This window comes from Vanessa tameamea, chromosome 23 (genome assembly GCF_037043105.1).
Source record: "Vanessa tameamea isolate UH-Manoa-2023 chromosome 23, ilVanTame1 primary haplotype, whole genome shotgun sequence".
In the NCBI taxonomy this organism is placed as follows: domain Eukaryota; kingdom Metazoa; phylum Arthropoda; class Insecta; order Lepidoptera; family Nymphalidae; genus Vanessa; species Vanessa tameamea.
In genome coordinates this window covers 1,843,814-1,871,531 of record NC_087331.1, presented here as the reverse complement: position 1 = coordinate 1,871,531, position 27,718 = coordinate 1,843,814, and the positions used below count along the sequence as shown (strand labels likewise).

Here is a 27,718-nt window from a genome sequence, read left to right as displayed (position 1 = left end):
AAGCACTTTTGAATCGTCATTTAACAAACTATATTAAGTAAAGCTACCACCGGTTCGGAATGTAGATTCTACCGAGAAGAATCGACAAGAAACTCAGTAGTTACTATTTTTCAACATCTAAAAATACAGTCATGTTAGTTAAATACAATTATATGTGTATGTTATACATCCTGCCTGGAAGTCAACAAGCATTAATAAAATGTTACATCAAGCTGTATATTTATTAGTACTCATTAATTGTACTCATTTGAATATTTATGATACGGTCGTGGATTAGAAAAGGATGATTACGTTCGGGAAGTTTCTTATGTTTCACGCCTTAGCCAAGCGATAGCATGTATACATTTTGTTAGGGATACATAAAAGGATATCTGGTAACGCCTTCCCTCTCCTCACACGCAAGTGACTTGACGAAAATTATTTAATAAGTCGCGACTTTCGGTTTTAGCCAAATATTCGAACAGTGCATTTCTTAAGGCCATTTAACTGTGACTATGCTTCTTCATAAAATATATGATTTGTACGAGTCGTACGAGTCAGGTGAACAACATGATCTCCAACCTCAAACAGGATAAGTTTTAAAGTATAAAGTTGTAAAGTATTCATATTATATTCACAGCTTAAAAACTATAGTTTTTAGAGAATATCAATGAAACTCTATTAATTTTATTAACATTGTTATAAGACTCAGATATAAAACAGAAACGTAAAAATGTTTAAAGATATTTTCTTCCCCGAGTAAGTTCCCTTTCAAACATTTAGTGTGATAATGTGTATGGTTATCATAATCCAGATACCAAGCCATGGAATGGGAACGTTACACTCTTCACTGGAATGTTTCCTGGTGGGTTTGGAAAATGCCCGTCTATTTAAAGACTAACCATTCTACCACAAATTTACATACATATTACAAGGACCAGTCGTATAAAACCTTTAAGGCTGATGCCTACAATTACATTGGCTTTTGGCTTTACACCCGAATTAGAACACAGTAATACATAGTATGGTATGTGATGAATGGTACCTACCCAGACGGGTTGGCACGCAGTAAAAGTATAGGTAGCACATTTTCTACACTGTCTTAAGTGTAATTTGAAATTTGGGCTTATAAAATAAATAAAATTAGCCTTTATTGCTGTACACTTATAAAAAAAATATTTTACTATAACTTAATCTAATTATAACTAAATGTTTAATATACGTTTATTATTCTAAGTTAACGTTGTTCGGGTGATTATTTTTTGCAACAGCTTGTCTTTCGACATAGGCCTCCTCCAAAGATTTCCATTTTTCTCTGTCCTTTGCAACTCTGATCCATTCTGTACCAGCCACCTTTTTCAGATCATCTTTTCGTTTGTCCACCTTTGCTTCTTTTGCCATCTCTTGGATACCACTCTGTTATTATACGGGTCCATTTCTCTTGCCTTTCTCTTAACGTATGTCCTGTCAATCGCCATATTAGTATTCTACATACAGAATGTGCCTGTTTGAATTGTGTTCTGTTTTTTATGTGTGTTAGTTTTACTTTGTCTCTTCTATTGACTCCAATGCTACTCCTTTCTATACTATTTTGGCAGACGCTTAGTTTATTTTCTAGGGTTTTTGTTAATGACCATGTTTGGGTACCATATGTTAAGCAGGGTAGAATACAGGCATTGTAAACTTTTCTTTTAGCTTTCATAGGCATATCTCTGTCCTTCATAACTTCGCTTAGCGACCAGTATCTCTTCCAAGTGTTGGCAATCCTTCTATCTATTTCTTTATCCATAGTCTTGTTGGGCGATATTAGTTGTCCTAAGTCAAGTCAAGTCAAGTCATCAAATCTTTATTCAATATAGAAGTGTTTACACTTGCTTATTGACTGTCAAAAATCTACCACCAGTTAGGAATTTAGCACCTCGGACCTGAGAAGAACCGGCGAAAGAAACTCAGCGGGATATATATATATTTTTTTTTTTAACCATTTTCCATGTACAATGATAATTATATTTTAGTTATTTGAAACAACCTGAAGGCGATCATTTCATTCCCAAGGTGTGCAGTCAACTAAAAAGTCATTAGTGTTGTAATATCCTTTAGCACACAAACGCTCTTTAACGATTCTTTTGAATTTTATAATTGAATAATTTTGAACGTTTTCTGGGATCCTGTTGTAAAAACGTATACATTGCCCCAAAAAAGAGTTACTAACCCTGTGTAATCGGGTACTTGGAGTAACAAGTTTATTCTTGTTCCTAGTGTAAATAGAATGTACGTCACAATTTCTGGGAAAATCGTTTATGTTTTTGCGTACATACATAACATTATCAAAAACAAATTGAGAAGCGACAGTCATTATTTTAATTTCTTTAAATTTACCTCTTAACGAATCTTTTGGGCCCAGGTTATAAATTGCACGAATAGCCCTCTTCTGCAGTACAAAAATAGTATTAATGTCAGCTGCATTACCCCAGAATAGGATGCCATACGACATTATACTGTGGAAATAACTGAAGTACACAAGGCGAGCCGTATCCACATCAGTCAAAAGTCTAATTTTTTTTACCGGATAGGCTGCAGAGCTGAGTCTATTCGCCAATTTATTTATATGGGGGCCCCATTGGAGCTTAGAGTCTATTATCATACCAAGGAACTCTGATGATTCTAAAACATCTAATGCTTCCCCGTTTAAGCGTACACTCGTTTTGACACATCTTACATTGGGAGTAGTGAATTTAACACATTTAGTCTTTTTACTATAAGTAGATGTATTCGTCAACATATTCTATTTTTTGCATATTTACTATGATTTCATGTGTTTTTGAGGAATTAGTCATGGCTTTCGTCTTGCTGATATTCATTGACCCCACCTTCGCACTCTGATCTGATAACTGTTGTAGCATAAGTTGTAGCTTTCTTGTGCACTCGGAGAACAGTATCAGATCGTTTGCAAAGCATAGATGACTTAATTTTTCTCCGTGAATATTGAGACCATTCTCATCCCAATCTAGGTTTCGAAATATCATTTCCAGGACTGCAGAGAATAGTTTTGATTTTGTCAAGTCCTCTGGTATTGTTTCAGTCTCCAGGATTTCGTTAAATAAGTCTGTTAGTATTGGAGCAATCTCTGATGCAGTAGATTTAAGTAACTCATTAGTATAATTTGATCAGATCCAGGTGTTTTGTCTGAATTTTGTGTTGTAATAGCTTTAATCGTTTCCTCTTTCAGTATTTTCGGTACAGGCTCAGCATCCATTAAATTATTTTTTTCTGTGGCCACTTTAGGGTTCTTACTTTAGTATAATCCTTTATTTGTAATAGTTTTTTCCTTTCTTCTAGTAAGCGCTGAGTTTCTAAAGAGATTTGGGTTTTATTTGCTTTTCGAGTTTCTATTTTGAGTATTCTTAAGGTTTTTTCATATTTCTCTTCGATAGATATGATCTTTTCCCTAATTATGTCTACTAATATTGTGAGGTTATTGATAAGATTATCATTGTTTCCAGTACACATCAAGGCTGTGTTATCATTTTGCCATCTCCGGTTCCTTTTTATAGGTTTTCTCGTAAGTGTAGCACGAACCATTCTGTGATCCGAGTTAAAATTTAGATTCTGTATGACTGAAACATTTTTGAAAGCTTTCATACTCTTGGACATGATAAAATCTATTTCATTTTTGTAGAGACCATTTGGAGAAGTCCACGTCCATCTTTTTGATTCCTTTTTCCTGTAAAAACTGTTAAGAATGCTAAGTTTGTTTGTTAAAGCGAATGTGACTATCCTTGCTCCATTTTTACTTCGCTTACCATGTCTATATTTGCCAATTGTATATTCTTCACCACTGCAGCATGTTCCAATCTGGCCCTTAAAATCTCCCATCACTATGGTATTTTTGTGTGCTTTTCGTATGGTTGTTTGCAGATCTTGGTAAAACTTTTCTGTCTTTAGTATATCTTCTTTTTTGTTCGATTCTGTAGGCCAATACGCTTGAATGATTGACCATTTTTCTTCCTTGCTAACCGGTAGTAGTATGTTTAAGTAATCTTTCTGTGACTCCTTTAATATCAATTACTTTATCCGCTAATCTTTTATTAATGAAGAAGCCCACTCCGTATTGTCCGGGCGTCACGCCTATGTGGTGTAAAATGTAATTTCCGTAGTCTTCTATCTTCTCCCCATATATTCTCATTACACTAATTCCTATTATGTCCCATTTGATTTCTGATATGGCCAAGTCTTTCAGGTGTTCTTAACGATCTTGAGTTAAATGTTGCTATATGTATATCTGACGTTCTTTTGTTCATCTTTAAAGGGTCATGGTCGTTTTCCCCCACGATGACCAGTCGGTTTGGGGGAGGGTGTTATGATTGTTGTTTTATCTTTTCTTTTCCTTTTGTCTTTAACTCCTACATTTTCCTTAACAATAAGTTAATCATACTTTAGGTAGGCTATGTTTCCTTTGTTACGGTCCTCCTTTAGTTGTGGGAGTAATGCCTTCCTCTTCTCCAATGTTTCTTTGGTGTAGTCTTCAGAAATATATAACTCCTTGGACTTTTTCTTGGTTTTTAAAACTTCGCTCTTCTTCCATCCATTGATAAAGAATATGAGGGTAGGTCTCGGTTTTTTTTTTGTTTTCTAAATTTCCAATACGATAAATTTTATTTCTCTCACAGTTTTCTACGTTTACGTTTAATTCTTCGTGTAATTTTTGTCTCGTTGTCTCTAGTAATTCTGTTACAGATTTTTCACCCTCTTTCATTCCATAGATTACTATATTGTTGCGTTTCTTGTCTTTTTCTAAAAGTTGTACCTTATTTTCCAGTTTTTCTAACTTCAACTTTAAATTTCATCAAATACTGGTTTCAGTTTTAAATTCATTTTTACCATTAGTGTATTTGTTATAGTTTCTGTTTCTTTTTGCATTTCTATTTTCATTTTTTCAAAGAAAATTGTGGCATTCGCCAATCACGACGCTGACAGTAGTGACAGTGATATGTCAGTTGAGTTTGACAGGTTGGGTGATTTGGTTGGTAGTGTCAACTGTCAACCGTTCGTGTAATCCGTTGTAATATCAAACTACAAACTAACCTCAAAATTCCGTCGGTTTTCTTCTTTCAATATTATTATCGGATGGTGTAATTACACAATGTTTGATTACTTGCACTGCTCAGTGCCACTTTGTTTTTCACTTAGAATGATATATTTAGTAGAAAATCTGGCTGTAAGTATGATGTTTTGATTTTGTTTCGGAGCAACAATATAAAGGTGTTTACGATACAAGTACCCGAAACGGAATAAGTGTAATTTGAAATTTTGACTTATATTACAAATTAAATGTTTATATTGACGACCTCCGTGGTCGGGTAGTTTGTACACCGGTTTTCATGAGTACGCTACTCCGGAGTCCTGAATTCGATTCCCGGCCGAGTCGATATAGAAAAAGTTTATTTCTATGATGTCTTGGGTCTGGGTGTTTGTGATACCGTCGTTACTTCTGATTTTCCATAACACAAGCGCTTTAGGTACTAACATTGGGATCAGAGTAATGTATGTGATGTTGTCCAATATCGATTTATTATTTATTTATATTAAAACAGTATCTGGTTGCAACATTCATTCCGGCTTAATACTTAGATGTGATTTTAAGATGAAATTGTAAAATTTTCTTACAAATAACACATATACGTCCATGAAGTAAACGCAATGGTTTTTTTCATTTAATAATAAGTTATAAGACCTCTTTAGATCATTTTCTGTTTCTTTTTTTAATATACGTGCGAGGTATCTGTGTTAAATTTTCTTACGTAATGATTATTCTGTTATTTTGTAACCTTCTTAAAAACTTTATTTTGTTATCATTTTAATTCTTGTATAATTTTAAAATATTTGTATTAGTGATTTTAAATCATTTGTTTTTAATATTGAATACGATGTTTATTGTAAAACCAACAACCATGAAATACATAACAAACATAAAAAAAGTTGTATTATTTGCTTTTGAATATCGAATATTACATGATTCTATTTGAATTGACGTCAAAGATAATAATTCACTGCACAGATCCAAACCACTGTCAAACACAACTGGCCATCATATATTATTCACTAGCCACGATATTATGATAAAAGAAAGAAAACATTACACACACACCTACATTTAAATTTCAAATTCCGAACTAAAAACTTCCGCGGAAACGTCAAAATACGCGCGAAACGTCACAACGACTGCGTGCGGGTATTTCTATCACGACACTGAAAATCTAAACACGTGTGGCAGAAAATATACCAGCCTTTTCGTATGCGTAAAGTCTTAAATTTATTATATCGCATTGCAAAAACGGTCTTATCGCACGACAATAAGAATCAAATTCCAAAAACATGCTATAAGGCTGGAGGAAAACAAAACAGCTCGTTTGTAGGAAGTTACGATGTAAAATCAACTTTAAACTACTAAGTATAAGGTTGTATTTGGTTTAACTGCTTATCAAGAGTATTTCCAACAATGGAAAACTTGGTTCGGAAGAAATCGGCAGTTTTCGCGCTCGTTACGGACTGAGCTTTCGGCTGCAAACAAATATCACTTTCCCTTACTGAATAAATATTGAGAGGAGTGATAGGAAATTGAATCTAAGTACTGTTGTAATACGGTAATTGTTTCCTAATTTATTTAATTTACATTTTATAACACGCAAAAAAATTTTTGTAATATTGTTGATAACGACAAAATGATTTGGGTAATGACGTGTAAAAATATTCATGAACGGCAAGACGTGGATATTATTAAGTCACAATAAATTGTTACGAATGGAAATATCACTCGAGCCTTAAATATTTTTTTATAATTCTTAGCATTAGAATAAAAAAAACATAAGGATTGATTAAATTTAAATAGCAAAGGTCAAAATACTTAAAAAAAACATAGTCACAGCGCTGTTTAAGTTTCTACTGTCACGCTAATATTAATAATACATTTATGTACATACTAGCGGCGCGGCACGTGCTTCGCTACGTATAAAGTGATATAATACAAAAATGAGTTAGAAAATCGATTAATTTCTTAAAAAAAAATATTTACTTATTTGCTAGCTATTTAAAAAAATAATTCAAAACATTTGGATAAACAATATTTTTGATTTTTCCATTTTGAGTGTGAATAAAGGCTGGGGGTACCGACTCTGGAACAGGCAACATAAAGTTGGCCGTGTGAAAAACATGATTCTTCCAAATTCACACCACAAACGTGAAGTGTTTGCCCTTGGGCCTTGTTTATGGACATCGCAAATGATAAACGAACAGGCTATTGTAATCGTTTGAACTCGAAAGGCATATCAGTTTGAATCATAGGAATACGCAGTATCAAACAAACTTCACCTTTAGATTTACCAGTTAAGATCGTAGCTTCGATCAAATTTCGCAATAACTTTTTCACTTTCAATCTGGTGCCATTACAAAGTTTTGGTGGATTAATATTTCGCAATAATATAATTAAAGAAACAACTTTCAAATTTAAGCAGTGCGGTGGCATACCAGCCGGTTCCAATGAATTTAAAAATTCAACTGGAAAGTTCAATGCCTCATCTTGATTCATAGCACTGTCAATTGATTTATATGTCGTGAATACACCAGGCAGTTTCTCTTGAATTTGAATTTTTTTTATTAAAGCATTGATATGAATGTTATTTGGTGCTAAAATGGCGCGTTCTCTCAACCAATCATGATTTATATAATTCTGAAGAATATTAGGAAAAACACATTCAATCAATTCATCTATCGATTGCACAATAGTACATAAATTTCGGTATAGCGATAAATCCATTGGTCCTGTCGATTTGTATTTTGCCAGCACCAATTTCTAACAATTGTTTTGAAAACTCATGGGCATTTTGTAGGGTAATACGCATATTAATGCTTAGTGTCAATTTTTGGACATAACTCCAAAGAACTGATGACTTCAAACAGGCATTCATTACATCAGCAGGAGTTGATCGAGGAATGACAGGCAATGTTTGACGAAAATCCCCTGACAGTAATATCAAAGCGCCGCCAAAAAGCTCTTGATTACCACGTAAATCTTGCATTGTTCGATTAATGCTTCTAGTGATTTTTATATTAATTCTAATGACAGCTCAATCATTTTTAAAATAAGAAATTGTGTTACATGCCAATATTTAATACTATGCCTTTTTATACTGGGTTATTTGGAATTAATAAATTGAATTAAGACGTATTACCTATTGAAACTGGTGGATGAGTGTACTCATTTTTAATTGATACTTACTTTTCATTTGACAGACAATTCCCCGTCTAAAAAATCTCTATTAACAAAATGACCCGGCATTTATTGACATCATTTGTTACAAAAAATGTGATAAATGAAGAACCACTCGACCGATTTTGTGCAAACTTTACATAAACCATCTACTAAAAAGTGCGAACAAACCCTGAAAATTTGGTTTGGATAGATGAGCCCGTTCTTGAGTTATAAAGTGACAACGATAAATGCCACTTATTTTTTTATATAAGATATAATAAAATATAGAAACGACATAAAAATATACCCGAATTTACATTTGAATTAAAAATTTAATTATATCCAGTACGAATGACATTGAATACGTCAGCACCAAATAAAAAAAAAAAAACAACTAAAATCGGTTCGTAAACATAAAAGTTAAATCTATAGTTTATTAATAAACATAAATATACTGATGAATTGAGAGCCTCCTTTTTTATATCAATGTAAAGAAATATTATCTACGTAATCAAAGTTTTACGTTAGTTTGTATGATATCATATAAATTGATTTTTGTTGTTGTATCGTAGTTACGGGTAGTACATCCGTACGCGAAGGTCTCCGCGAATACTTCGCTACGGATTGGTCATATATCATAGATGGTAATCATTGATGTCATTGGATTAGTTAAAAAAATAACGTTTGAACGGTCAATAACAAAAAGCTACGACGAGATCGAACTACTCGTTCGAAGGAAGTAAACAATATTTTGTATGTATAAAGCAACACACACATCAATGATTCATACACACTAACACACGCACGCATACACCTATGTACATCACACTCGCCTCACACAATCGCACATGCACTTTGTAATAATTATTAATTTCAGTTATCTTATTTTTATTTTTTTTATTTTTTACATTAATTAAAAGTTTGTTTATTCTTTAGTTGCTTATATTACACATGGAAGAGTAAGTCCCTCTGACACGAGTATGTATTATGCTCACTAAAGAGACCCAACCTTAAATATGCTGTGTATACTGTGGTAAAGAATAAATAAAAAAAAATAGGATTTCATTTAAAGTTACAGCCTGTAAATGATCAACTGTTAGGCTAAGCCTCCTATCCCTTTGAGGAGAAGTTTTTTGCGGCTAAGTACACCAAGCAAACACAAACATTAACCCGCAATTATCGGTTTAGATTTACCACTGGACCATCTCGGCTCATTTCTTGATAACAATAGTTTTTTATCTAAATAATTATTTTTAATAATTATAAACGACATACACACATATAACCAAAATAATTGAATTCAGTAACAATGATAGTTTTCTTATAAATTGGTGTTTACATAATTTTATGTTTTTTAAAAGATAACTAAAATTGGTTTGAAAAATTAAATATTCATATTATCTTTGATGAAAACGAGTAACTTTTCCGTTTTTTTTCTGTAATATTTACATTACGAGCCGGTGGCATAGCTCTACATTCAATTTAATCTTTTTAAATGACAATTCAAAAGTGCTTCTAAAAGGGTACTTGAACAACATCTATTTTGTTAGTAATTTAATTATCAAATTTAAAGACAGAATCATCATAGAGTCCTATGTCATATAAGAACACAGAAACTAAAATTACACCTTGTGAATACTCTTGAGTGAGGCGACCCACCTTTATACATCGTTAATACGATTCACACTTTAATTAAACTCAACCATTGGTTCAACGACCTTATATAAATAATTTGACATATATCAATACACTCAGAGTACTTCAGACATCATAACCCTGAAATATATATTAAAATGTACGGGTATGAAAACAGTCAGACAAATTGTAAACGTATGTTTTCACCTTGTTATCCAAGAAATTAACGCAACATACATTGTTCTTCTAATTCAAATATTTTATACGACTTTATAAAATATTTAAATTTAATTAAGGAACGTTATAAAATTTCGTTCAAAAACTAAAATAACAGCCAGTAGATAAACCACTGTTGGGCCGAGGCTTGCTCTTCGCTTAATGCAGCAGCCTTAGACTTCATATCACAAATACAACGGAGAATGCAAATTATTATTTTATATCTAAGATATATAAACATATTACTTTTTATTTATAATTCTCATCGCACACACACACCGCACAAAAAGTACGGATGATAACTGCGGAAACAACTATGGCACGTGTATCCACTAAGACTACTATAAATATATTAAAACAGATGTCCCTTTTCCAGCAAAAGAACAATTTATCTTCCGTTTTCAAATGTACTAACATCTTACAAAGAGTACACGATTCATCGTTGAAATGCGCTCAAAAATGTCGATTTATATGTAAATATCAGGGCAAACCTGGCTGAATTTTCTACTACTGATAATTTATCTGATGATTCGCGGTGAAGGAAAACTTATTCTACTTCAAAATAGTACTACTAAATATTTTTATGTTCCAATTTGAACGGTGAGTCAACCAGTGTGCATTAGCGATAATGTAAGAAATGGTTAATATTTTAAACATCGCCAAAGTCTATGAGCGGTGGTGACCACTTACAATCAGGTGGATTATTACTATTTACCAGTTCACATACCTAAATAAACATCTTGATGATTATGAAGTTCTGCCACGTGTATTTCCACCAAACGAAATGAGATATTTACTTGGCTATGAGATTTATGTGTAGTTACTGTTATTGTATACAAAAATCATCAAATCTATCTAGTAGTAGAACAGTTACATCTTGCTTAAATCATAACAAATTAATTTATTATAAATAAAGTTTTGGCTTTTATACCTATAATAAATTACTAAAGATATTTTTGAAATAGATAAACACATCTTGTTATTTTTATTATATGTGATTATGGTTTAGATACATAAACTATTAATATTACATACATATGTTCACATGTGCGGAAAGATACGCAATTTCTCAGAAATAGTCATCACATGGCGGAATCCTCGAGCAATTACGCGTCAAAGTAAATAAGAATTTACGTTAAAATATTGCCCATGTTTATCTTTTTTATAATAATCTTGTTATTCAGAACCGATACGACTTGGGAACTTTCTAGAAAGGAACCGACTCATATCTTAAAAGCCGGTAACGCAACTGCAAGTCTTCTGATGTTGCGGGTGTCGATGGGCGGTGGTAGTCAATTTTCAAACAAAACTGACAGAACGAGACCACACACAAACCAACTGATAGAACGAGATCACCTTCTTTTGTAACTACTATCACTGAATTAAATAAACAATAAAAAAAATAGAATCAAACAAAAGGTACAGAATGTCTACTTTAAGAGAAGCATTGACAAGAAACACACTTGTTACTCTTTTTTGGTCATAAAATTGCGTACCTCAACCCCATGTTTTAAAATTAACGAATACTGTCTTCAGTTTTGCCATTCTTGTAATTTTTGATACAGAATATTATCAAATGTCTTAAAGATTCCTTTAATTTTTTTTCTTTGATTGTGTTATTTGTCAAATGTAATAGTATCCGCTGCATTATTATAATAGAATTAATATGATTCTATCGTTAGTCCCCTTTTTTATTCAATTTATTTGACACCGTTAAAATTTAATACTGCATAAAAGAAAACATTATTGTCGGTCGTCTGCTTGAAGCGAATACCACTTGAAGATGCTATGCTAGTGGGCTGTTTCCCGACACCATATGTTCGAGATGCTAAATTGCTTAATGTACTCATTAGATGGGCTTTATAGTAGCTTCGTAACGATCATGTAACGTAAGCCCGTGCCGAGGCGCACTGTTCAGCTTTTTCCTGTCAGCAAAAAATAGAGCTATGCGAAATAACCACAAATTTGGTACAATGACCGCGAAGTATCAGTGACCTAATTAAATTACAGACATATTAGAGGAAGTAAAAAAGTAACGCACACATGCGGCAAAGGCATCATTGTCTAAGGATAGGATACCCGATGCTCTTAATTCAAAAGGTGCTGAAAAGCAGCGACAAGTGGCTCCTTAAATCTAGTAAAGCAAAATCGGATAGATCTCCAGTACATCGTACCTCTAGTACATCTTACTTAGACATACAATCTGTAAGAAATAATCACGTCCAGAAAGATATTGAAGCTGCTATTGGAAAATATAATTGCATTTGAATTTATAATATATCGTATTTTAAACTTCATCAACATATTCGTATTTATTACTTGAATTAATTAAATTACTGAAGTTGTGTGATAAACTCTAACAGAAGCAGAAGATAAAAACATCTAATTTAATGTCTATTAAGAAACAAGAGTTCTAAAGATTTGAGTAATGTTCAAACAGATGTTCCATTTGGCTTTAATCATACTTCATCGTTAATTTTGAATAGTCAAGGTATACAATAGAATTGTTTGTATTATAAATTTATAACTGGAGAAGCTAGCCAATGTTAATATCAAGGATAGCTGTATCAGTTTCATGTACAAGTTTATTAAATCAAATAATCCCGTTATCGAAGCAACAATCAATTGAATCGTGAAAACATCATACTTTGATAAAATTGGAGAAGAGCAAAAAATGATGTAATTCCATCAATATTTTAGTGATTGTTTGAAATAATCCATAAAATAGACACTGGCATTTTCAATTCAATTCAAATTTGCATTGAGACAAAAAAAATAAACATCCTAATTCAGCACTAGGATAGGATAGGTTTTACACCAGAAGTTTCGGTAATTTCAAGCTCAATAGGCAAATTCATCCCAGCCAATGCAAAAATGGTACTCTATAAAAATTACATTCATTCTAGTTCAGTGATCGCTTTTATTCCCTAAAACGAAAATTTCATTAGTTTTATTAACTACATATAACACATCGTGTATGATATGACCACCACTTATAATCATTTTATTTTGACCAAAGATTGTATAAAAAACTAACGTACGTTTTTTATTTTACAATAAATCGTAATGAATGTGTAAATATCGATATTCGATATCCCGAAAATTGGAAAAATTATTATGATTCAAAAGTATAAGTCGTGATAACCTTAATAACGAATAACGTAAAGTAACGTAATCTTGATTTATTTTGTAAATGATTATTAAACTGTTGGTCTTAATAAATGCAGAATTTCATACATATGTGAAATCATTTTAATTTATAAATACCTACATAAATTTCTATTAAAACGATAATGACTGTATATTACTCTTTATAATTTCAAACGAAATCAGTTACATTAATGATCAATGGAATTTCAATTCCAAAACGAAACTTAAAACCAATTTCGTATCTTCTTAAATCCATTATCTGTATCTAATCAACGGGTAACACCTGTTTAATCGTGCGACCTTGGTTTAGAAATAGAATCGTTAGAAGTGAATCGATTCACTGAAAGTTTCGTTGATGAACTAATGGAACGGTATCCGCAGATTTGAAATACTTTTGCCAACTCTTCAAAGGACTTCTCATATTACAAAGCCGAGGAAAATGTTTGTGACGCCCTTTGATTTATTTTATGCCTCTTAATTTCTACTTCATTGTAGTATTTATTAAGACATTATTTTAAAAAAATAAGTTTTGTTTTTTTTTTGTTTGTTTTTTTCATTGGTCTCTTTATTATTCAATTCGTTCCTTTTCTTGTTTGCAATAGAACAAGACAACAACATTAAGAAAACAATTTAGTACATTTTTTTTATTTGTTAGCGTAATTGTTGCAACAATATTAAAATTTGTATAAAGGGCTACGTCGTGTCAGTACCCTTTTTTATTTATTTTGTTTTATTTTAATTTAGATATATATTACCCGGTAAGAGATATCATCAGCACATCCAGTGTCTTTTCGCACAATAAATTGTTTTCTCGTTGAAAAATTATAATCAAATTAGTTTATTAGTGAGGATAAGGTAATTGGTAATTTCGTATCATCGAGACGCTTAAATTGGTTATGACACGAAAGGCAATAACAACAACTATTTTTTATTATTAATCTTTTATATTTTTTCAACTCTGTTATATTTTACCTTGTTGCTATAGCGAGCCCGCCTTTTCTTTTCCCTGTTATTTCGGTTGCCATGGGCGACAATCTCTTGCATACAACTAATGAGTTACGTTCGGAAAAGAATGGGTCGGCTATTCAATTCCAAGGCTTGGCTTGGCTTAGCTTGGCTCGGTTTAGCATGTAGCGTTACAGTTAACATTTATACGAGGTAGTTTTATAGGTTTTAATCGCTCAAAATTGAGAAAAAACAATCAAGGTTTTTAAAATAATTACAAGAAATGACAATTAATTTTAAAAAAAATTAACGAAAAAAAAAGTGGAAATTAAATTTTTTGTTTTTTTCTGATCTGTAAAAGTTTAGAGAAATATCACATTACGATAAAGTTATCAAAGAAATCCCATTCGGGTAAGCCGCAAAAAATACTAGGAATAAAACGTTATCTCCAAATAATTTTAGAATTAATAATTAAGTATAGAAAATATTAACAACAAAACAAAAAAAATAAAAATAAAAAATCAAAAGTCATAAAATAAAATGAAAATAAATTTAAAAAATATCATTTTATTAATGGACTATGTAATTATAAAATATTTTCATTATAAAGAAACAAAACAACTATAAAATATATGTAGTAGTGAAAAGATACATTATTATGTTAATAAAATGTAAAAATAATGTGTTAAAGATTAAATTATGAAAAAAAGATCTGAATACACTAATTCCATGGATTCGTTTTATCATAATGACTAATTTTATCTCCTCGTAAAATAATTTGAACGAGCTTGTTTGTGGATGTTATTTGACAGCGTCAATGTTTTTTTTTTAATGTTAAATGGCTTAAGCGATTCTGCCTTCAGATTTATTGAAAGCGCATAATATTTCATAATTTTTCACAGTTATGCTGTAAAAACATCTAAGATAAGATTAACCCTTAACCTCTTGGCCGTAATATAAATTAGTCGTAAGATCGCATACTAAACATTACACCGCAGATACCGTTTGATCTAAAAACAATTATATCTGAGAAAGGTCTCATCTATACATATAATAAAATTGGAGTATCTGTTTGTAATATTAAAATAACCGCGTTTACTAAATACATATGTATGTATACACGGTACATATACCTAAATAACATTTTTTACAATTTTTGTCTGTCTGTCTGTTTGTTCCGGCTAATCTCTGGAATGGCTGGACCAATTCTGACGTGACTTTTACTTGCAGATAGCTGATGTAATAAGGAGTAACTTAAGTTTACTTTTATTTTAGAATTATATGTAAAATAATCATAAAATCACGCTACAATATCCAAATAACTTAAATTCAAACAACGCGCACGAAGTCGTGGGCACAGCTAGTCTCTAATATATAGAGAGTTAACAAATTTTGACACCTACCTTTAAAAAACATAGGGTACTCGTGTTAATTAAATTTTGCCCACGTGACTATTGTGTCGCGATCAATTGCAATTAATCTTGAAGTTGATTATGGCATAAAGGTTTAACGTTTATAGACATTTATTCTCAAAAAGACATAAGTCGCTTACATGAGAATACACATATATGGTAATAAAACATTCGCGTTCCTCTTAAATAATTATAATAATAATAGCAATATTAATAACTACCATATAAATGATGAACTATATTCTAATATATATTGTCCCCGGTTTAATAATACCTACGGTAGGCAGACCTTAGAATACCTTATACCAACATTATTGAACAGTCTGCCATATAATTTAAAACTGGAAATAAATGTAAAAAACATTAAGAAAAAACTCGATGTATATTTTGCAAATATAAAATAATTAATACAATACATGGAACACCTGTATACGCTATACTAAACGATGTTGTTCTAATCCGGGTTAATGAATAGTCAGAGCGACAATTTGCTAATATGATGAATCAAGATATAGTCCTAGTTTGTGATAAATTTCTTCGACCTTTGTCATCCATGTTGGCCAATATATTTCAAAATATTATAGACACATTGACTTTTGCCTAATTCAATTTTTTGTTTACGCCATATAACTTCAATACATGGGACAGATCTGCGGGGACGGATCAGGTATGGTTTTTTTTTTTTATACTATTGGTGGCTAACTATCAGGAGGCTCTCACCTGATAGAAAGTGACTACCACCGGCCATAGACATCTACAATACCGGGGGGCTTTCAGGTGCGTTGCCCGCCTTTAAGAAATGTCTAGCTCTTTTCTCGAAGGATTTTCGGAAGTTTTATGAAAAAAGTACTTGATTGTTTTCGATAATTTTCACCGTAATTATTGTTAATCTTTGTTAAATATAATAGGACGCCAAGATCAAAGTATCTAATAAAGTACAGTTGGTTTGTTACACTTTCACGGCTTAACCGATTTTTTTTAACCGATCATCACATAGAATAATCACATATATGAATAAAAAAATTAAAGATTATTGAAAAGGACATAGAGTACCTAACACCTATAATCCTTATTCACGCGGACGAATCAATGGGCGAAACTTCTTATAGAAACGATAACCTCCGTGGTCGAGTAGTGTCTACACCGGTTTTCATGGGTACGCCGCTCCGAGGTCCCAGGTTCGATTCCCGGCCGAGTCGATGTAGAAAAAGTTCATTAGTTTTCTACGTTGTCTTGGGTCCGGGTGTTAGTGGTACCGTCGTTACTTCTGATTTTCCATAACACAAGTGCTTTAACTACTTACATTGGGATCAGAGTAATGTATGTGATGTTGTCCAATATTTATTTATTATTATTAAAGAATAAATAAGAAATTGTATCACCATACTCAAGTTGCTAGTCCAGCGCATGTATAAACGAAGAATCCAGCTTCGAACAAAAGCAGATGCTTGTTTAATGAACAAAAATAAACAAATTATATCCGCGTTGCTATGAGTCGAAATTAGCCTTGCGTTATTGGCATTGTGGGTCAATGTTTCAGTAACATTTTATGTAAACATTGAAAGCAAACTAACAAAACTTTGTAATTATATATTAAAATGTATATTAAAATATCGGGATCGTGGATATCAAAAGGTTTATAAGAAGATAGTTAAGCTATAATCGACTTAGTTACAAAGTGTTTGCACAAGATTTATTAATAAATGTCCTAGATAATAAAGATGGTAAAACAATTCAGAGTAAGTATTCGTTGATTTTCATAGAACTTGCATACATTTAATTGTATAAGTTTTACAACAAAACCGCCGGCGTTTAACAACAAATTGGACAGTATAATAACCTGCTCCGTGAATAAATTCACAAATATGGTATTTAATTTGCTTGGTGGTAGGGCTTTGTGAATCCCCGTCTGGGTAGGTACCATCCACTTAGATACCACACACATCAGATATTCTTCCGCCAAGCAGTAGTACTCAGTATTAATGTGTTCAGATTTGAAGGTTGAGTCGATCAGTGTAACTACAGGCACAAGTACTAACATCTTTGTTCCTAAAATTGGTAGCGCATGGGCGATGTAAGGAATGGTTAATGTTTTTACAGCGTCATTGTCTATGGGCGGTGGTGACTACTTACCATCGGGTGGCCTAATAGCTCTTCCGCCTACCAATAATTATTAAAAAAAGTATGTTGATATGATGAGCGATCAATCGATGTGGAAATTTATATATACAATATGAGTGATACCCCATAGCTTAAGCTTCGTTCGCGTCTTCGTAACAATTAGGCGTGGTCGGTCCTGAATAGTTACGCCGACCCGAGTAACAAAATAACCCGTTATACACCTGAATGTTTACAAAACGCTAAAGTTAGAACATCGATGGGGATTTGCGAGTTTGACTGAGCTTATTAGAATTCGTGCTGTCGAATTTGCACGTATTTAGTAATTGGCAACAAAGTATGCTGCTAATATTATGTACCAGTAACAATATAAAATGTCCAAACGGACGGTTCTCTTAAGGAAAGAGTTTGGAGCAAGCTCCACCATCTTCCATTCGGGTTAAATTTTGGCACATGCTACAATTTCATCCGGTTTTTTCATTTTCATCATCATGTTTTCGCTCACAACTAGACTATTTGCCCACATTTGAACTCTCCATGTCGGTTAGGATTTACGTGTTCTATTTCCTGTATAAATGTTCATCTGGGATCTATTAATATATATTTAAAGACAATGATGGATGTCCTTGAATTAATAATGACATATGCTGGAAAATTTTCAATTTACTCAAATACAGAAAATAATTCAATTAAATCTTTCGCATTGAAACGATAGAAGGCTTGTTTAACTGTATTATAATTAAAATTATAAATGCAATCCGCGCAAATATACATGTGTAATTCCAATATACTCGTATGTTTCAATATATATATCTTTGTTCCGCTAGTAGGTAAACTCATTGAGTAGAAAATGTCATTAAAATATATATCACTGGGTCGTGCCTATACTGGTGACATTCTTCATTTTTTGACCCGAGAATCAGAATTACGATTCAACGGAGAACTGGTACCTAATTATAATTATTAATACTTCTATAAATTCTCAATACGACCAATGCTTACGTTTGCTTCTGAATATTAAAAAAAAAAAACTTAAATAATATATACATAAATTCAAGTCATAAAATTGTATTGTTAACATTGAACAATCCATTAGAATTATTTAGAATTTGAATATTATTTTAACAGATAAAAAAGGTTAATTGTTCAAAATCCAATACAAAATATATGTTTCATTGAATATAAAACTAAATTAAAATTAATGATGTTATTAAGACACTTCATTGCTTAAAATGAAAGATCTGGAACACAGGAAACGATCCCTAACTAACGATGTATTCGATACTTCACCGTAAGAAACATTCGAAATTCAAATTAACATTTGAAATATTCCTCTATATAATAATATACTTAGGATTTAAAGTTATTGTGTTGAATAATTATTTTGCTGACACAATGTTATTCAATTTATTTATTTAATGGTTACCGGTAACCGAGAAGCTATCTGGAAACCGGCTGTCGTGGTATGGCCATGTTATGCAGAGGAATGAGGACCATGTTGTGAGAAAGGTTTTGAGGATGGATGTGGATGGATATAGAGGTAAGGGACGACCAAAGAAACGATGGATGGATTGTGTGGAAGACGATTTGGTTAGAAAGAATGTTACTTGTGAGATGACGTCCGACAGAGAAGTATGGAAGAAGAAGACATGCTGCGCCGACCCCGAGTAAAATTGGGATAAGGGCAGGAGGATGATGATGACAATGTTATTATCATAACAATAAAATTAGTTAAAAATTTAATTACATCTCCTGGATCATTTTATTTATAACTTTGTTATATTGATATCTGTGTTAAATTAACATGGTATTGTAGTATTTTAGCCAGTCATTTTAGTTATAAAATCAATGAATTCGCAAATAACCTATTGTATACACATTCATTGTTTTAATATAATTCAATGGTTATCGTTGAGAAATTACTAAAAAATTTATCATGATTTAAAAGTAAATCTTCTAAACTTTTTAGGTCTCTCTCAAACAAATGTGTTCGTAAAAATTAAATCGATGATTAAATATAATCAAAAATTGACCCATCAAACACAATAATTAAAAATAGGATATGTTACTAATGTATTCGTTACGTCACCGTAAGAAACATTCGAAATTCAAATTAACATTTGAAATATTCCTCTATATAATAATATACTTAGGATTTAAAGTTTTTGTGTTGAATAATTACTGATGTAATAAAATATCATAATCAATGGAAGTATTCCAATGTATATTCTTGTATATAATCGATATTTCAATTGTGTTCGACAATACACGCGTAAAAATAAACGTGTATGATGTAAAAGGAGAAATTAACGAGGGCGAATAATGTATCTCTCCACTTACTTGTTGTATAGCCGAAGTCGTCTTCTTCTTCAGGATCAGCTTCCTTTTCTTCTCTGCTACGCTTAATAGCACCTGCAGAAGCACGGTCGATCTAAAAGTATACGAAAGCCATTGTAATTCACTACTTACTTTGCTGAATCCGTGAAAATGTATTGTAATATCATTAAATATGGGGCAAAATACGTAAATAAAATATTTGAGACTGATTGAAGATTGAGAACTTTTCAATATTGCTGATGAACTTCTCAATATACCATAATAGTACCTTGAGCAAGTAGCTTAAAACCTCTTTCGTAAGGTAAGGTTAAAAATAATTAATAATATTGAAATCAATGTATTAAATATATATTTTATACTTCCTGATACGAATTATCTATTCTACAATCACATCAATAAATTTATTTACCTCAACTCCCTTGTCTGAATAAGTTCTTCCTTGTAATTCTCTTTCATCCTCTTCATCACTGCTATCAGAATCTGAATACACTGGCTTAGAAGGTATTGCCTCACCATTCTGTACTGGCTTTTCTTCTGGTTTTCCGTTCTGTGCTGCTTTTACCGTTTCCTTTTCTACTTCTGGCTCGGTTACCGTTATCTGTGAAAAATTATGCTTTGGGTAAAATTTTACTTATAGTACATATATTTATTATCAGACCATTTACCACTAAGTCAATTTTTTGATAGAAATTCATCATTCATGTTGATAATTTCTGGTTAAATAAAATTACCGAGTTTGATAATGTTTTAGTTTAAAAAGAAAGAGTACTATTTCTACATAAGTAATGTCTATTTGCCAAAATTATAGCGCAAGAAATATTAATTTTGATAGTTGCCACAAACTGTAATTGAAATTGTACGCCTTAGTACTAAATGTAATTTATGAATTATGAAATACCTTTATATCATGTTTAGGAGGTTTTGGCGCGGGCGTCTTCTTAATACTTGGTCGCGGAGGTGACACGGCTGGAGGTGACGCCTCTACGTCTGATGAATCCGTATTCTATTTAAACATACATAAAATTTATTCATAATGAACAGTGTGCTCTGTTGTGTAGTGTGTAGTATTGCTGACTCAACGTGACCTTTGAAATTCACAAAGCGTAAACTTTGAATTTATAATTATAATACCTTGCAATTGATATAATATTTACATTCAAAGGAAAAGTTACCTGCGGTTTACGAAACAAAACACTCAGATCAGAAGAAACAACGCAAGCAATTCAGCCTTTTTGTCAAATTTAATAAACGGTTACATTTTTTTTATATGAAAGTCTGATGATTTAATTTAAGAATATAATAACCTTAATGAGATAAATCAAAACTATTCTCACACTGTTACATAATTCTATAAGTAAAGTTTTAACTTTAATCAGGTTATCTGGTTATAGCATTAAGACGAACGTAAGATGTCCCTTGAATACCTTCAAGTTACATAATATTATTAGCACATTTAGCTCCAGTCTTAGAACACCTTGCAAAGATTGAATATAACATTTTGGTTGGCGGTTTTTCACAATATTAACTTCAGTAAGATGGAATTAAATTCACAATAGTTATATCAATATTATTAAAATATTCATATAAATGTGCAAGATTAGAATTTGAATGAACAATTTTATTACTTGAGTACCCAAAAAAACTTTCCGAGCTATATAATACTCAAACAAATTACACAAAAAACAATTCTTTTTTTTTCAAACAATTTAATGATGAAGGAAATATGACGGCTGAAATTCTGATCAAGTGAAATTCTTCACAATTGTTTTACTGAAAAATTTAAGAGAAATTTGACAAACTAACCCAAGTTATTAAGCTCTGGACAGTCAGCGTGACGATATCCCGTGCAGCTTTGATCAATTCGACAGCTCTTTCATGTTGTGCCGTTCTGACGCATACCCCGTCCACTTCAAGGATTCTGTCACCAGTCTAATTGAAAAGAATTAATCGATGTAAGAAATATAAATCTATTCATTGAAAACATTTTTTTAAATAAAAGTTAGTAAATGTTTTACACAAACAGAATCGATTAGATAACAACAGCAAGTATTATTTTACAATATCATATACTAAATTTTAAATTAATCGGCCTAGATTTTTTAATTTCGTATAAATTTTAAAGCACCAATTTATTTTGGTACTTATGTGCTTAGTCAAATAAAATTATATTTTATTCAAGCGAGCAACTTTAAATTGTAATTTTATATTATATTTAAAGCCAGTTCCGAATTTAGATTCTACCGAGAAGAACGGGCAAGAAAATAATTAATTAACTATTCCGAGAATCGGTTAAATTAATTATAATATAATATTAACGAATATTAACTCCACACTTTTCTATTATCAATATAATACTTTATAGAGTAATATGCCTTATTAATCAATATTTTAAGTATCGTTTCTATATGTCATATATATAACTATTTTTTATATGTTCAGATCTGTACTTATGATGCCTTCCGAAAATTGCCAAAATTTTTCGGACGAATTATTAATTGTTTCCAAGCAATCATTCAAAAAAATCATTTGTTACCAAGCAATAATGCTTGGTAACAAATGATTCGTTAAAGAAGGCTTGATATACATTGATTTAAATAAATTTTCTATTTAATTTTCTTTTAGTAAGTTTTCTTCGAAATTACGAATTAACATAATAACTCACTAACCTGTAATTCCCCACTGAGTGCCGCTGGACTATTAGGTACGACGTTTTTGATGAAGATACCGAAAATCGCCTTTTCGTCTCCATTTTGGCCGTTTTGGTTAGCAATGATATCCACCTGAGAAATTTGTAAAGCTAGACTTGTGCTCAATTTCTTACAAGCTAGATTAAAACCTTGAATTTTAATCAAACTCAAAATAGCGCTTATTGAACGTGTGTAATAAAGTACCAATTTTGTTCAGTATGCCGAGTTTTTTACTTTGAACCTAAGTTTTTAATTACTGTCTCGGACCTTTCCACCGACGATGCTGACTCCTAACGGTGCACCAGGTCGTCTTCTGAGGGTAACTCTACGTGGTGGTCCCCATCGTTGACTGGAGCCGCCATCACGCCGACCGGATGACACTGTTACCGTCATTGTTGGGGACACGTGACTGTGATAATGGACAAAACACACTTTTTAAAATTATGTTACATACCGTAGTAAAAACAAAAAACTGGTAGTAAAACGCAAATGGATTGGTTAATGGTCACCACAGTCCATAGAAAATCTATTAGTCAACATCAGTTAACTGACGTCGCCAAAGTGCACCAAACCTTGGATACTGAGATGTGATGTCCCTTGTGCCTGTAGTTACACTGGCTCACGCACACTTCAAATCGGAGCACAAAAATACTATATACTGCTGTAATACTATATATTACGGTATTTTTTTAATGAGTGTATGGTACCTACCCATTTATTTTTGCACAAAGCCCTACCACCGAGTAAATAAATATAAATAACAAATAGGAATTAAGATAACATTTTCGGAAACCCTTTTCCAGCAGGACATCAATTTAGGGGCTGATTATCAGGCTTGCCAATATTTATATGAAGTTAAAATCGAACTAAATAGGTAAATATATCATGATGTTATTCGAAATAACATTACAAATAACTTACTTCCGCTGAATTAGTATCCATGAAGACATACAATGGACGACCTTAAAAAAGCAGGGACGCATGTCGGAGCGTGTGACAATCAATACACATAGTTAGTAGCCAAGGACAATGTATTGAACAGCTATGATCATATAATAAGTAAAGAAAAACATCGCTTACCTACATTGGCAATGATATATCAAGTCAATGCGACCTTTAGTTTTGGGGATATCGTGATGAGTCAGTGGCATTTCGCTTAGTATACATGGATAATATTATGTTCTTGTATTGAGCAATAAATCGTATTTATTTTTTACCATTTAAATGTATACGAGCAAAGATAATAATGCGAAATGAGATAATAATAAAAGCCGAGATGGCCCAGTGGTTAGAACGCGTGCATCTTAACCGATGATTTCGGGTTCAAACCCAGGCAGGCACCAGTGAATTTTCATGTGCTTAATTTGTGTTTATAATTCATCTCGTGCTCGGCGGTGAAGGAAAACATCGTGAGGAAACCTGCATGTGTCTAATTTCAACGGAATTCTGCAACATGTGTATTCCACCAACCCGCATTGGAGCAGCGTGGTGGAATATGGTCCAAACCATCTCCTCAAAGGGAGAGGAGGCCTTAGCCCAGCAGCGGGAAATTTACAGGCTGTTAATGCAAAAAAAATATGTAAAAAAACGATAATATTCAAAAAATATCCATGAATATACCTATCCGTTTCTACTTTTACAGACAGCCGTATAACCTCCAATACCGAGTTATCCGATTAGTCTAAGCTAATTAATGTGCTAAGTTAATTATTAGCTGGCGGTCAGACCTCGGATCGATAATAATCAAACTCAAATTCCTTTATTTAATAAAGAAGCATTACGCTTACTTATTGATTGTCAAATTAAACACTACCACCGGTTCGGAAAAGGAAACACCCTGACCTGAGAAGAACCGGCGAAAGAAACTCAGCGGGTCTTTTTTTTTTTGTCAATCAAATTAAGTACATATATTGAATATGATTAGAAACACCCAGGAGGCGATCGTTTCATTCCCAAGGTGTGCTATCAATCATAAACTCACTAATTGTATAGTAACCTTTCACACACAAGCGTTCCTTAACAATTTTTTAAAATTTGGCAATAGAAGTATTTTCAACGCTTTCTGGGATCATAATGAAAAGTTTAAATAAATGAATGCTGTTATTGTAACAGGAAAGTTGGACGAATTATGCATAGTGGTTTAACTGATGCTTAGTACCACCAAAGCTTAGTATTGCTAGAAGTGCAAACAGTTGGTATTATTATCAATGTATTGACTTATATCTAAGATATTATGTCTCGTGTACCTGTATTTTCACTTACTTGCTAACATGGAAAATCTGGAAAACCTTTTTAGTGGTAGAGCTTTGTGCAGCGTTGGTATAACGACTCATCAGTTATTCTGCCGCCAAACAGCAATAGAATTGTTGAGTTCCAGTTTAAAGGGTGAGTAGGCCAGTATAACTACAGGCACCAGAAACATAACAACTTAGCTCCTAAGGTTGGTGACACATTGGCGATGTAAATAATGGTTAATATTTCTTACAGCGCCAATGTTTATGGGCAGTGGGGACAACTTCAGCAAAAATTCTTGCTACAGCTACCTTCTACAGTGGTAGAACTTTGGCTCTACAACTAATAAAAAAGCCTGTAAATTTCCCACTGTTGCGCTTAGGTCTTCTCTTATATTGAGGAGTTTATTCTAACACGCTGCTCCAATATGGGCTAGTTGAATACACGTTTGACAGATTTGCGTTCGACACTTGCAGAATTTTTCACTATGTTTCAATACACCACCGTGACCACAAATATATGAATTATAAACATAGAGCACCTGGAAATTGCGTGGTGCTTGCCTGGGTTCAAATGCGAAATGATCGGTTAAGATTCGCGTGTAACCTAACCTAACCTAACCACTGGGCTGTCGACAAATGCAACTAGTAAAATTATGTAGTATTCTTTTCACATTAATATTTATTGTATTATTTTTAGCGACCGTTTTTATTAGAGATTACGAGTTGAATCTAATAGCAATCACGATAAAATATTAGATATGTCATATTATATGATGTTAAAAAAATATATTTAGTAGGTTAACTACATTTTAAAATTATTTACGTCACCGTGAATATTAGTACGTCAAAAAAGTTCGCCTTCATTAAAATTCCATATACATATGTAATACTTTCTTATAACATGAATGGGAATGGGATCGATCATTATTAATTAAGTAAGTATCATTAAGGATAACAAAAGAATTGAAAAGATACAAATATTGAAAAGGTGCACCGAACAATCATTGTACGACTTCAACCGGATACAGTCAAAGGAAAATGTGTTTCGATTTTTTTTTTAAAACATATAATATTATATATTTAATACAATTCATCCTCTAATACAATCAAAAGTTTTTACACAAGTGGGGGTTCCAAATGATATAATATATATTTTTTTATAATATCTACGAGGATATTCAACTCAAACTCAAACTCAAATTCCTTTATTCAACATAGAAGCATTACAATTTCTTATTGATGGTCAAATTAAACACTACCATCGGTTCGGAAAAGGAAACACCCTGACCTGAGAAGAACCGGCGAAAGAAACTCAGCGGTTCTTTTTTTTGTCAATCTAATTAAATACATATTTTGAATATGAATAGAAATAGCCAGGAGGCGATCGTTTAATTCCCAAGGTGTGCTATCAAACATAAACTCACTAATTGTATTTTGCACACAGGCGTTCCTTAACAATTTTTTTAAATTTGGTAACAGAAGCATTTTGAACGCTTTTTGGGATCCTGTTGTAGAAGCGTATACATTGCCCCACAAAAGAGTTACTGACTCTATGCAGTGTTTTTATGTATGTTACAGTCCATGTCTATTATTAAAAAATGATACTATGAAATTTATAATGATGATCAGTATATAATGAGTAGTTGGTACCTACCCAAAACGGGCTTACATAGAACGCTACCACCGAGTAAATCGCTTGTTTAACACGTAGGAATATGAATTGCATATACGCCAAAATACCTACCGCTAAGCAGCAATACTTCGGATTGTTGTATTCCGGTTTTAAAAGATGAATGAGACATTGTAACTATAAGGCACAAGGGACATCACATCTCAGTATCCAAGGTTAGGTGCACTTTGGCGACGTCAGTTAACTGATGTTGACTAATAGATTGTCTATGGACTGTGGTGACCATTAACCACCAGGTAGTCCTTTCATGGCACATGGGCCATAGAATTAATAAAAATGTCTTTCGGCGCCACTGACTATTATGGTATAGATATGTGATAAGTAAAACTAACAATTACTTAATTTCGGGCTACTATTAAGAGATCTTCTTAACTGAAAACTCAAAATTTTAAGAAACTTTATAATCTAGCGTTAACGAGTCATAGTAAGATTCTATCCGTACTACTGCGTTACTACAAAAATACGGTTTTATTCTCCGATAGAAGATTGTGTTATTGGTATTTATCGTGAGTGATAAAATACAATACTCTACTACTGGAGAAACTTATCAAATTAAGTGGATCTTAGAAATGCCATAAATTTATTATTTCATACTGCTTGATAAATGTCTTGCGTATTGTTAAAGCCCGGAGTTCAATAACCCCAGTTAATTCATTTGGCTTCACTCCAAGACACTCTTATTGATAAAAGAGATAAAAAAATATATTTTATAATAGCCTTTTGTTTTTGTTTTTTTATTATACAAAAGGTAGGACTTTTATGTCAATCCAAATCGGTATTATTGAAGATTTTTGATTACTATAATTGCACAATTTCAAATATTTTTTCGATGACCCAAAACGTTACTACTTTTTTTATTATTTATTATATTTCTTTTGGTTTAATTCATCTAACTTTATCAATACGTTTTGTTACATAATATATAGAATAATCTAATTTTATTAAAGTTATTACATTAAAAAATACAGTTCAGCGTATACGAGTAGGTTGTTGAAAATTACAACGATCTAAATATTTTATATCGCTAAAGTAAACAAATGCTATATAAGAATAATGAGTCTTAATAA

The 27,718-nt window shown here is 32.2% G+C and overlaps 2 protein-coding genes across 4 annotated transcripts in view; both read right to left on the bottom strand.

The window, feature by feature from the left end:
* Window positions 1-15,448, bottom strand: part of LOC135193967 (U6 snRNA-associated Sm-like protein LSm6) — a 388,927-nt gene extending 373,479 nt beyond the window's left edge. Inside the window, exon 1 of the mRNA XM_064218616.1 lies at window positions 15,428-15,448. The gene's annotated coding sequence lies outside the window, so the exon portion shown is untranslated. The remainder of the gene's footprint in view (window positions 1-15,427) is intronic.
* LOC113397708 (uncharacterized) overlaps window positions 1-27,718 on the bottom strand; it is a 196,517-nt gene that overhangs the window by 73,939 nt on the left and 94,860 nt on the right. For all 3 annotated transcript variants that reach the window (XM_026636151.2, XM_026636154.2, XM_064218606.1), the window contains exons 19-24: window positions 22,995-23,136; window positions 22,707-22,820; window positions 21,844-21,969; window positions 20,939-21,043; window positions 20,450-20,638; window positions 20,044-20,134 (exon numbers count right to left, since the gene is read on the bottom strand). In XM_026636151.2, the coding sequence (XP_026491936.2) occupies window positions 20,044-20,134; window positions 20,450-20,638; window positions 20,939-21,043; window positions 21,844-21,969; window positions 22,707-22,820; window positions 22,995-23,136 (767 nt within the window). The remainder of the gene's footprint in view (window positions 1-20,043; window positions 20,135-20,449; window positions 20,639-20,938; window positions 21,044-21,843; window positions 21,970-22,706; window positions 22,821-22,994; window positions 23,137-27,718) is intronic.